General features: G+C 43.1%; 1 protein-coding gene across 1 annotated transcript in view; it reads left to right on the top strand.

Annotated features, from left to right (window-relative positions):
• Positions 1–231: 231 nt before the first annotated feature.
• The window catches only part of GOLPH3 (golgi phosphoprotein 3), a 57911-nt gene continuing 44856 nt past the window's right edge, over positions 232–13286 (top strand). The window contains exon 1 of the mRNA XM_054488619.2: positions 232–1037. Within this exon, the coding sequence (XP_054344594.1) occupies positions 813–1037 (225 nt within the window). The 5' untranslated portion in view covers positions 232–812. The remainder of the gene's footprint in view (positions 1038–13286) is intronic.

Here is a 13286-nt window from a genome sequence, read left to right as displayed (position 1 = left end):
TAAAGGTCCACTTTCAAACCATTTGGACGCACTTGCTCCTTCTAAAGGGTTAGGGAGTCCCGGCAGACAGCGTACCCCTCCCCGCCCAGCCTCAGAGAGCAAAGTCCTTCCTGCCGATCCTGCAGACCCCGGAGTCCAAATGGGACCCCGTCCACACGACCGCGGAGTCGTCTCCGAAGACGGCAGTGTCTGGGGCGCGGAGGGCACGGCTGGAGGCTGAGTGGGGTCCACCTTAGCGTGGCCCAGGCTCTCCCGATTCACGGGGGGCCCCGCCAGGTTCAGGCTCCAGCCCTGAGTAGTGAAGGGGAAACGGGGAACGGAAGGAGGGAGGGCACCTCACGGGAGCAGGACTGCAGGACCGCGGGTCAGGGGGCGCAGGGACGCCAAGGAAAAGACAAGCACCGAGCGCCGGGAAGGGTGTAGGCGGCAGTGGCAGCGGATCCGCGGCCGCCGCTTCCGGCGCCTCCCGAACCAGCTCTCCCGCGCCGACTCTGCCACATCCTCCGGTGACGTCAGCCGGGGCCGCCATATTGGAAAGGCGCCGCCGCCGTCTCCGCTTCGGAGCTCGGGGTGTTTCGGGGGCTGCGGCCACAGGCAGGAAGGCGCTCCTCTCCTGCCCCGCCGACGCCCGGCCAGCCCGCTTCGCCCTGACCTGTTTCCTCATGACTGCCCCCGGCCCCGCTGCCGACGGACGTCGCCCCGGCGTCCGGATTTAACACGGAAACCCGGGTCGGAGGCCGCGCGGGGAGGAGGAGAGCGACCTGGTCGGTCCCGCGACCCTCTCGGCCCGGCTCGGCGCCTCGGCTGGAGCCATGACCTCGCTGACCCAGCGCAGCTCCGGCCTGGTGCAGCGGCGCACCGAGGCCTCCCGCAACGCCGCCGACAAGGAGCGAGCGGCGGGCGGCGGCGCCGGCAGCGGCGAGGACGACGCGCAGAGCCGCCGCGACGAGCAGGACGACGACGACAAGGGCGACTCCAAGGAAACGCGGCTGACCCTGATGGAGGAGGTGCTCCTCCTGGGCCTCAAGGACCGCGAGGTGCGGGCGCGGCGGGCTGGGCGGGGGGCGGCGGCGCGGGGCCCGGGCGCCAGGTGAGCTCCAGGTAGGTGCCAGGTGGGCGCCCGAGGCTGCCGGCCCGCGCACCTGCCCTCGCTCCGAAGTCCGCGCCCGGTGGCGCCCAGCTGACCCAGAGCGGTGTCGGAGTTGGTTGACCCCCTGCGCGGCCGGTGCTTTCCGGATCCTCCCCGTAGAGATGGCTTGGATTTTTCCTTACCCCTTTCATAGTCGCTCCTTTCATTTCGACACCCTGGCAGTTTGTGTTTCTTCGTCGCCTTTTTTCCGCGTTTTTAACCCGTGTAGACCCCAGGGTGCAAATCCAACCCGGAGACTGCCCGGGAAACAAACAGCTGGAGCCACCAGCGCCACGAACTCTTGGGTTTTTGCAGGTTTTAGGACTTGGGAGGGGTGCCCGGATCTGCTTGCTGGGGATTTTTTTTTTCTTCTTCTTCAGTTAATACTTACTGTTGGGAATTACGAAAAACGTAGGCGAAGTGGTAATAGAGGGAAAAGCTCTTTTACTGAGTAAAGTTAAGTCAAATTTCTCATGAAACCTCCTGGTAAATGACTTTCTAGGTGAGCTTGCATTCGGTGAGAGATTATTTTTAGTATCGCTTTTATATTTTATCAGCTGATGAATCTCAAAGTCTTGCCGTCTTAAGAAAGGGCTTTTTCAAGCTTAAGAAAGGGCTTGAAGTGTAGGTTTGTGAGTTGATCAAAGGCCTCAAAGTTTCAGGTGGGTTGAAGTTGCAATAGATAATTCTTTGTATTCTGACTTTGAAAGGGTTTATTTTCACTTCAGTGTCCAAAATTTTCACACACAGAAAAGTTGAAAAAGTGATAGATACATATGCATATATTCTCTTTCTAGATTCTATGACGTTTTGCTGTATTTGTTATATTTGCCTACAAAAACGATTATTTATTTATGTGGAGACGAAGTTTCGCTCTTGTTGCCCAGGCTGGAGTGCAATGCCGCGATCTCGGCTCACCGAAACCTCCGCCTTCCGGGTTCAAGCGATTCTCCTGCCTCAGCCTCCTGAGTAACTGGGATTACAGGCAAGCGCCACCATGCCCTGCTAATTTTGTATTTTTGTTTTGTTTTGTTTTTGAGACGGAGCCTCACTCTGTCGCCCAGGCTGGAGTGCAGTGGCGCGATCTCCACTCACTGCAACCTCTGCCTCCCGGGTTCAAGCGATTCTCCTGCCTCAGCCTCCCGAGTAGCAGGGACTACAGACGTGCGCCGCCATGCCCAGCTAATTTTCATATCTTTAGTAGAGACGGGGTTTCACCATGTTGGCCAGGATGGTCTCGATCTCTTGACCTAGTGATCCGCCTGCCTCGGCCTCCCAAAGTGCTGAAATTACAAGCTTGAGCCACCGCGCCCAGGTCTGATTTTAAGAAAGTTTTCCAAATTCAGGAAGGTGGGCAAAAAAAAAAAGTCTTACAAAACAACGTAATCTTTCTTGGTCACTGAAACTTATTAGATATAGGCGAGTTTTATATGGACTGTTTATGGACCTTTCTTATTTAGAAATCTAATGAACTAACGGTTAGCTTGATAGATACATCTAGGGCATCTGCCATATCTTGGTTTCCCATTTCTCAGGTTTTAATAACAGTAACCTTGAAAAAAGTTGATGTTCCTCTGGCTGTGAAAGGGCTGCTGTTCCTGTTTAATTATTGTGATGATAAAGCAGGCTGTATGTGCAGTTCCTTGTTCTTTGGATGAAAAAGTAAACTAGGTGCATAGTGTCCTAGTAATGTAATTTTTAGAAAATATTCAACTTTAGGCTTCAAAATTGGAAATCTTAATTATAAACATTTGTCTTTTTTTTTTTTTTCTTTTTTTAGACGGAATCTCGCTCTGTCGCCCAGGCCTGGAGTGCAGTGGCGCCATCAGGGCTCACTGCAACCTCCCCCTCCTGGGTTCAAGCGATTCTCCTGCCTCAGCCTCCCGAGTAGCTGGGATTACAGGCGCCCGCCACCACGCCCTGCTAATGTTTGTATTTTTAGTAGAGACGGGGTTTCACCATGTTTGTCAGGCTGCTTTTGAACTCCTGATCTTAAGTGATCCACTCGCCTCGGCCTCCCAAAGTGCTGAGATTACTGGTTTGAGCCACCACGCCCGGCCATAAACATTTTTCTTTTTGGACAAAAATAACATTATTATAGACATCTTAGAAAATACAAAACAAAAAAAAAAGCAAAATTAAAACATATTCCTGAGTGAACATTTTGGTTTATAGTTTTTGAGACTTTTCCATGTGGATAAAACTCGGTGGAAAACAAAAACCTAAAAAAAAAAACTAAAAAATAAGCTTTTGGTGTTCTGAGTCACACTGAGAAATTATAGTGAGGAAGTACGTATTTGTTTTTTCAAGTACATGTTACTCTGAATCAAGCTTGTCCAACCCGCGGGCCAAATGTGGCCCAGGATGGCTTTAAATGCGGCCCAACATAAATTGGTAAACTTTCTTAAAACGTTATGAGATTTTTTTTGCAATTTTTTTTTTTTTAAACCTCATCAGCTATTGCTAGTGTTAGTGTATTTTATGTGTGGCCCAAGACAGTTCTTCCAGTGTGGCCCAGGGAGGCCAAAAGGTTGGACACCCTTGCTCTAAATGTTTAAGGTGAAGCGTATTAACATGCCGTTTTTCGGTGATTGGGTCTCAAGAAGATAATCTAAATAATTTGTTGAAGTTTAACCATACTCACATAATTTAAACAATTTAAAGTTCTTTGGCAGGTAATTGAAACCATGTGTTCTGTTTATTTTGCATCAAGAGTCACTCATTATACTTTGCTAGTCATGGCTAAGGTCCAGATGCTTGCTAGCTTGTTGTGAGCATTTCTTCCAGATTTCAGCAACCACATAGGGAAATTTTTTCTCTTTTTTTTTTTCTCTTTTTTTTTTTCGGCAAGTCCAGAGAGTTGAGGGGTGGAGTTGAGACTATGGGATTTTGTATTGCTTTAGATTTTGGTTTTAGGGATTAGCCTATATATTTTTTCCTTTCATCACATCTTAAAAATTTTTTTTTTTAAGAGATGGAGGTCTCAAGATGTTGCCCAGGCTGCACTGAAACTCCTGGGCTCAAGCGATCTGCCCTGAGTAGCTGGGACTACAAGGTGCATGCCATCAAGCCAACTCATCATGTATTTACACTCTAATAACCAGCCCTGTCAACTTATCTGTTCGTATGTTTTTCCCTTGGGAGGCTCACCACCATGTTTTTAACTTATAGTACTCTTTTTAGGAGGCAGGAATTGCTGTCTTACCCTGAGCCCAGGCGTTTATGCTAACTCATTGCTTTAACTGATTTTTACTTAGCATTCATCTTTTTAATGTCTGGATTCTCCTAAGAACTTTAAAAGCTAAACTTTACATTTAAGCAAATCATTAATGTTGGAAATATTTTATATATGTGAGCTAATAACCTTATCTGAATATACGTGTTAAACCAGTACCTAGAGCAAGAAACAGAAGCCCTAGCCCTCCACTTGAATATCTTTCCAGTCACTACCCATTCCTCAGGGGTAACCACTGGCTTAATATTAGAAGTCAGCATAGATTAATTTTGCCTAGTTTTTTGTACTTTGTGTCTGTTTTTTGTTCAATGTGAGATTCATGCATATCGTGTGAGGTTGTCCTTTGTTCTTATTGTCTTACCAATTTATTTTTAACATGTTTATAATATTTAAAAAATTACTTTGACATATTCTGAGTCAAGTCTCCTCCTTTTTGCTGAACAGAAGGTTCAGTTTTTGAATAAGCAGATGGTCTGGCTTCTGATTACCTATTAGGGGTGAGTCTAAAGTCATTGTGATTGATTTTTTTTTTTTTTTCTTTAAGTATACATTTCAGATTTTTTTTTTTTTTAACGAGTGATATTTCTTTTTTGCTTTTATAAAACAGGGAGACCTAGGCCCCTCAGAAGATTCTCATGCTCACTTGGGCAGAGAATCAGTGCATAGGTATTTAAGTAACTCTTTAAAGACCACAGTAAGGATGGCAGATAGTTTACACCTAAATTCAACTGCTAAGTAATTAGCAGTATTTCTTTAATTGCCCCAGTGTTTGAGCGGGAGGGGCAGCAAAAGTGCCAGGTATTTTCCTTTCCCTGTGTGTGTGTTTATTTCATAGATGCTTTCCATAGAATATTTTCAGGATGCTTTATTGAGAATTACCACAAATAACTGGTGTCATACATGTTTGAATGTCTTCATTGGTGGGAAATCTTAGTCTTTTAAGGTTAGATTTAATTATTTTCAGTGGCCAAGTATAATTTGGAGTATGCCTATGGAATAGCAGAAGCAGAGAGGGGCTCTATAGTCCTGTCCAAAGTGTATTCTTTGGCTTTTACATGTAATTTAAGCCTTCTGAGCTTCAGTGTTTTCATGTATAATGGAAAAATAGTCATGCCATATGATGGTTCTGATTGTACTGCTGTGGACGTTTATTAACTCCTCCCAGGTCTTCTCTTTGTTTTGTATTACTTCAGGGTTTCCCCATAGTGTGTTGCCTTTTTTTGAGTCAGGGTCTTTCTCTGTCACCCAGGCTGGAGTACAGTGGTGCGATCTTGGTTCACTGCAGCCTCAACCTCTTGGGCTAAAGTGATCCTCCTGCCTCAGCTTCCCAAGGAGCTAGGACCACAGGCACATATCACCATGCCCAGCCAATTAAAAAAAATTTTTTTTTCTAAAGACAGGGATTTCACCACATGGCTCAGGCTGGTCTTGAACTCCTGGGATCAAGTGATCCTCCTGCTTCAGTCTCCCAAAGTGCCGGTATTAGAAGCATGAGCCACCGCGCCTGTTTTTTTCTTTTAAGACAGATTGTGCTCTGTCGCCAGGCTAGAGTACAGTGGCGAGATTATAGCTCACTGCAGCCTCGAACTCCTGGCCTCAAGTGATCCTTCCGCCTCAGCCTCCCAAAGTGTCGGGATTACCGCGACTGGCTCTAGGATGCACTCTTGAAGCATATTATTCCCCTGCTGTTTTCTCATGCAGCCAGACTTGTCCAATCATATGTTTTCTTTCAGGGCTTTGGATCTTGAGAGACTAATGAGCTGTAGGGTTTTTTGGAGACCTTTCCAGAGTCATGTCAGCGTGTGAATCAGACTGTTCTTTGGCATGGTTCTTTGAGCTGCTTTCTCTGGTCTGTTGGCACTGTTTTTTTCCAGTCTGATTTTCCAGTCATCTTTCAGTGTTGTGAGTTTCAACAGCCTTCCAGTAAAGTTGCTTTTTAAAGATAGCCAGAGTCAGTTACTAATGTTTCTAATGCTTGTAGACAAGAACTGTAACACAGTAACTTAACTCTATGTCTTGAAAAATAAGTAGGTACTTGAGGTAAATGATATATAATGGGATAAAATACTTAAGATTAACCAAAATGATGGAACTGACTTTTGTGTGGCTTTTACACAGGCTCCAGAGATGTGTTCCATTTTTGGAATAAGGTTCCCAAGGTCACTACTTTGAAGTATAATAGTGATGAAGATATATAACTTAACAAAAATTGTTTTCCTTTCTATACGTGTGGTGATGTCCACCATCTCTACGTATCAAATCTGTAAATCAGAAATTCATTCAACAAGTATTCAGAATTTCCAGATGTGCTGAGTTTCAGTAATTTAAAATATAATAAAGGCTTCTGAAAAAAAAGAAAAAAGAAAAAAAAAAAAGGCTTCTGAGTTTTTAATGAATTTTTGTTGTTTCTAATACAAATGATATTTCCTTCGTATTTTTTAAAGTTTTGAATTTTTATCTATTTTTTTTCAGGTGTTTAAACACAAGTATGAGATATACAGGATCTCAAAAATTACTTTTGAAGTTCATTAAACTATTTGATTGTACTTTTTTTATTTTGAGACAGGGCCTAGCTTTGTCTTCCAGACTGGAGTGTGGTGGTGTGATCATGGCTCATTGCAACCTCAACCTCCTGAACTCAAGCAATCCTCCCTCCTCAGTCTCCTGAATAGCTGGGACTATAGGCACACCCTATCATGCCCAGCTAATTAAAAAAAAAATTTTTTTTTTGTAGAGACGTGGTCTCACTATGTCGCCCAGTCTCGAACTCCTGGCCTCAAGCAATCTTCCTGCCTTGGCCTCCCAAAGTTCTGGGATTACAGGTGTGAGCCACCGTGCCTGGTCTCCTTATACCTTTTCAACAAGATTTTATCCTGTTGAAATTACTTTTTAGTGCTTTGGGATTCTTTTACAATATGGTCAAAATATTCACTAACTCATCTCATAAATTATACTAATATTTGATATTTGTTAGTTTTGGACTACCTGAGAGTTCTTGTATGGAGCATTTGAATTACCTTTCAGAATTGTATTTTGAAGGCTGGGTGCGGTGGCTCACGCCCGTAATCCCAGTACTTTGGGAAGCCGAGGTGGATGGATCACCTGAGGTCAGGAGTTTGAGACAAGCCTGGCCAATGTGGTGAACCCCTGTCTCTATTAAAAATATAAAAATTAGCCAGACATGGTGGCGAGCACCTGTAATCCCAGCTACTCGGGAGGCTGAGGCAGGAGAATCACTTGAACCTGAGAAGGTTCAGTGAGCCGAGATTGCAGTGAGCCAAGATTGCGCCACTGCACTCCAGCCTGGGTGACAAGAGTGAAACTCCGTCTCAAAAGACAAAACAAAAGAATTGTATTTTGAAGTTATTTTGATAGATTTTGAAATATTTGGGGGATTTTTCTGATATTTAAAGAAATACATTTTATAATATCATCTTACATGTAAATCTTAAATACCCTGGAGGCATCAGGCATTATGCTTGTTCTGTTTACGTAATGTTAAACTTTTTTGGCTGTACGCTTTTTTATGTCTTTGCAAACTTCCCCCCCTTCTAACAGCATAACTTTTCTGCTGCCATTAATCAGATTAAATAGTATCAAACTATGCTGTAGTCTTTGTTTAGAGGATTTATCTTCATGTTGTGAGTCTCCCTTTGAAGCAGCACAAAAAGACAGGGCTTGTCCTCCTCCTGCTTTTTTTTTTTTTTTTTTTTAAAGATGGAGTCTTGCTCTTATTGCTCAGGCTGAAGTGCAATGGCGCCGTCTTGGCCCACTCCAACTCCGCCTCCTGGATTCAAGTGATTCTCTTTGCCTCAGCCTCCCAAGTAGCTAGGATTACAGGCGCCTGCCACCATGCCCAGCTAATTTTTGTATTTTTAGTAGAGATGGGGTTTCACCATGTTGGCCAGGCTGGTCTCGAACTCTTGACCTCAAGTGATCCGCCCACCTCGCCTTCCCAAAGGGCTGGGCGCGAGCCACTGTTCCCGGCCATGCTGCTGCTTTTTAATAAGTGTCCTGACAAGTGCCAAAAGTGGAAACCTGGCTTCATTTTGAAATTGATGTTTTTGGCTTTACGTTTTTCTTAACAAAGCTGGGAAGACTGCAACTTGTTTCGATAGCATCGTGCAGTATTACAATGTAATCTAGTACATTTTGAGGTTTTTGACTTAGGTATTACAAATATATTTAGAACATAGGCTATTTCTCTTCCTGTTTGGTAAACCTCTCATCTGCAAAAACACAACTAATATTAAAGTACAGTGTGTTGCCAAAAAGGATGTTTCTGGTCACTTTTAAGAATAACATTTTAAACAACAACAAAAAAATTTACTTATTTTTAAGCTTAATGCATTGTATTTGGTTTACATATTCCTTTAATGGAGAAGCTCTTAAATTGGAGTGAACAGAGCTGAGAAACTTTGTGAATACTCTGCAGTTGTGTGTTTTCTTGGGGAAAGAGGACAGAGCTTTCATTAGATACTCGAAGCATTTAGTGAATCAGGAAGGTTAAAAATTACCAAACAGGAACTGTTTGTTTTAGCTTAAGGTTTTCATCTTTTTTTTTTCCTTCCTGAAAATTAACTACAGAAAATTCCAGGTTTCCAGGGTTGTAGCGAGTTGAATTTTAAGTGATTTGAGATACGAAGTCCACATTTCTGTGGCCTGTCTAGAGGTTCTCATCTTGCTAAATGACATTGAGAAGCAGCGTAACTGCTTCTAATCTAGGATTACCACACATCTAGGATTATAACAGTTTCCATCCATTCATCAAATGTTTACTGAGCACATGCTCTGTGAGAGGCCCTTTACTAAGTACAAATTCACTGAAGAACATGTCTGTCTTCAAGTTCATTTATTTTAGTTCTGTGTGTCAAAGCTCATATAGTAAACTACAAAACTAAATTATGTTGCTGTTCTAGAATTTGTTTTTTTTCTCTTCTGAGACAGTCTCGCTCTATTACCCAGGCTGGAGTGCAGTGGTGCGATCTGTGCTCACTGCAACCTCTGCCTCCTGGGTTGAAGCGATTCTCCTGCCTCACCCTTCTGAGTAGCTGGGATTACAGGCGCTCACCACCACACAGGGGTACTTTTTGTATTTTTAGTAGAGACAGGGTTTCGCCATGTTGGCCAGGCTGGTCTCAAACTCATGACCTCATGTCATCCACCCACGTTGGCCTCCCAAAGTGCTGGGATTACAGACATGAGCCACCCCGCCTGGCCTGTTCTATAATTTTTTGATGTCATATATTTCAGGCTGGCATTTGGCAGTCACTCAGTACAATGACATTACTCACATTAAGAATACATAATTTACCTAACACTGGCGGGTGTGGTGGCTCACACCTATAATCCCAGCACTTTGGGAGGCTGAGGCAAGGGGATTACCTGAGGCAGGGAGTTAGCGACCAGCCTGGCCAACATGGTGAAACCCCATCTCTACTAAAAATACAAAAATTAGCCAGGCAGGGTGGTATGCACCTGAAATCCCAGCTACTTGGGAGGCTGAGGCAGGAGAATCGCATGAACCCAGGAGGTGGAGGTTGCAGTGAGCCGAGATCATGCCACTGCACTCCAGCCTGGGCAACAGAGCAAGACTATCTCAAAAAAAAAAAAGGATACATAATTTACTTTATTAAGTAAGTTAGTATTATTTATTAAAGTAAATTTACTTATTAAATAAATTTACTTAATGCATTTGCTTTATTATTAATTAAGTAGATTACTGAATTTATTAAGTAAATTATGTATTCCCAGTGTGGTAATGTCATTGCCAAGGGAGTGAAACTTGGTTCTGGGCGTGGTAGTGAAAGAACCTTACTCTTGGCCGGGCGAGGTGGCTCACGCCTGTAATCCCAGCACTTTGGGAGTTGAGGCGGGCGGATCACGAGGTCAGGAGATCGAGACCATCCTGGCTAACATGGTGAAAGCCCGTCTCTACTAAAAAAAATACAAAGAAATTAGCTGGGCGTGCTGGCGGGCTCCTGTAGTCCCAGCTACTCGGGAGGCCGAGGCAGGAGAATGGCGTGAACCTGGGAGGTGGAGCTTGCAGTGAGCCCAGATCGCGCCGCTGCACTCCAGCCTGGGCGACAGAGCAAGACTCCGTCTCAAAAAAAAAAAAAAAAAAGGAATCTTACTCCTCTTGTGTATGAAAAGGCACACTTACAGTGTACAAACAAATATGTATATTCCATCATATTAAAATTTCATGGGGGAGAAGATAATGAGGAAAAAATCTGGAAGTACTTCTTAAGGGAACAATGATGAAATAAAGGGTGAGAAACATTGAAATAAGTCAGTATTGAAAATGATAAGCTTGTGCTTAGTTGAGGTTTAGAAATCTTTTTCTCTGTTAGGAATTTTTATTGCAATAGAATTTGGCTTGTAGTTCGGTAGGAAAAGGAACAATTTTAGCATACTGAACTGCATGTAGGAACTTAGGAATTAAAGTTTTAAGGTAAAAGTTATTTTTATTGATAATATATAGGCAAACTTTGTATTCCACCACTACCTTCTGGGACAGATTAGAAATTAAGAAACTGTATGTAAAAGTTGCTAATGGTTATTTTTACTCTGGTTTCATTTTCTAGTTCCAGTTTCTTAAATGGAAATGCTGAACAGTTTATACCATATTAACAAAATAACTTCAGAAATAACACTTAAGAACTTTAAATTTCAGTTCAGTCACTGAATGGAGTATACCATTTAATTTTTGTCTATACCATGTTGGGTAGCTAAAGTGAAATCAGAGGTTATTTAGTATCTATATGTTCTGTTTAATCCAAGTGTTGAACACCTTCTCTGTGCCATTCATTCCCTTTGCTAGATGCTGGGGTTACAAAGAAAAAAAATATATATATATTTTATATATATACACATATATATTATATATACACATATATAATATATATACATATATAATATATACACATATATAATATATATACATATACATATATAATATATACATATATAATATATATACATATACATATATAATATATATACATATATAATATATACATATATAATATATATACATATATAATATATATACATATATATAATATATATACATATATATATATATTATATATATATATTTTTTGAGACCAAGTCTTGCTCTGTCGCCCAGACTGGAGTGCAGTGGCATGATCTTGGCTCATGCAACCTCCTCCTCCTGGGTTCAAGCAATCCTTGTGTCTCTGCCTCCCAAGTAGCTGGGATTACAGGCACATGCCACCATGCCCAGCTAATTTTTGTACTTTTAGTAAAGAAGGGGTTTCACCATGTTGGCCAAGCTGGTCTTGAACTCCTGGCCTCCCAAAGTGCTGGGATCACAGGTGTGAGCCGCTGTGCCCCCGGCCACAAAGAAAAATTTTTTGCTTTTAAGGAGCATTCAGTCTGCATAGAAGACGGATTTGCAAATGATTTCAATAAAATGAATTATTAACTTTATTTATCCAGCCTGCCTCTTCTGAATTACTAACTTTAATGGGAGTATGTGTTAGGTGCAGTAAGGATGTACATAGGGAGGATGCTTTGGATCAGGACCTGCAAGACTGCTGTGTTCTTGACTCCTAGCCTTGCCCTTGACTAGTTGAAAGAATTAGAATAAGTTTTGAATTTTAGAACCTTAGTTTTCTCCTGGGCAAAATGGGCCTACTTTTGTGTTCTGTCCGAAAGCCTCTAAGTTGTAGGGATCCAATGTGTTGGCACATGTGAGTGCTTTGAAAACCGCATGGTGCTGAACAAATGCAAATGGGTAATTACCTAGCCTAGAGAAGTAAGTTAAAGTTCATAGTGGTCTTGACAAGTGACAAGTGTTTAGTATTTCCATTATTTTTACTGTTTCCTGATTCTCTTGCACTTTATATGCTGGGCTTACTGAACGTTTTACTCAAATTCAGATGCTCATCTATGCCTTTATTTTTTTAAAAATTTTAATTTTTTTTTTTTTTTTTGAGACGGAGTCTTGCTCTGTTGCCCAGGCTGGAGTGCAGTGGCCCGATCTCTGCTCACCGCAAGCTCTGCCTCCCGGGTTCATGCCATTCTCCTGCCTCAGCCTCCCGAGTAGCTGGGACTACAGCGCCCGCCACCACGCCCAGCTAATTTTTTGTATTTTTAGTAGAGATGGGGTCTCACCGTGTTAGCCAGGATGGTTTCCATCTCCTGACCTCGTGATCCGCCCGCCTCTGCCTCCCAAAGTGCTGGGATTACAGGCGTGAGCCACCGCACCTGGCCCGACTTGTGATTTTTAGGTCAAGCCCAGAGTCTTCCTTAAAGAATCCTTGGGACTGATTCCATGATTCCTCTTTTCCAGATACTGCTTAGCCTCCAGAGATATCAGTAGCCTCCAAGCCTCCAAAATGACTCTAGTGACAATTAAATAAAATAGCACATGTAAAGTGCCTGATAGTTGGTGCACAATAAGTAGTAAATTTCATTACGCCTTGATGCTCCAAATCAGAAAACTCAGAAGGCCTTGACCTCTTCCAGCCCTTGTGATCACCAGTTCTCTCCACCTTTCCGTATTCTCAGCTTTGTTTTTTGTTTTGTTTTGTTTTGTTTTTTGAGACAAGGTCTGCTCTGTTGCCCAGGCTGGAGTCCAGTGGTGTGATCTCTGCTCACTGCAGCCTCAAACTTGCTGGGCTCAGGTGATCCTCCCACCTCAGCCTTCCAAGTAGCCGGGACCACAGGCGTGCGCCACCACACCTGGCTAATTTTTGTATTTTTTGTAGAGATGGGGTTTTGCTGTGTTGCCCAAGTTGGTCTCAAACTCCTGGGCTCAAGTGATCTTCCCACGTCGGCCTCCCAAAGTGCTGGGATTACAGATGTGAGCCACCGTGCCCAGCCTCACCTTATCTTTTTGATGCCACCCTATTTTTTTTTTTTTTTTTTTTTTGAGACGGAGTCTCACTCTGT

Source organism: Pongo pygmaeus, chromosome 4, assembly GCF_028885625.2.
Source record: "Pongo pygmaeus isolate AG05252 chromosome 4, NHGRI_mPonPyg2-v2.0_pri, whole genome shotgun sequence".
NCBI lineage: Eukaryota > Metazoa > Chordata > Mammalia > Primates > Hominidae > Pongo > Pongo pygmaeus.
This window is presented reverse-complemented; position numbering and strand designations above follow the sequence as displayed.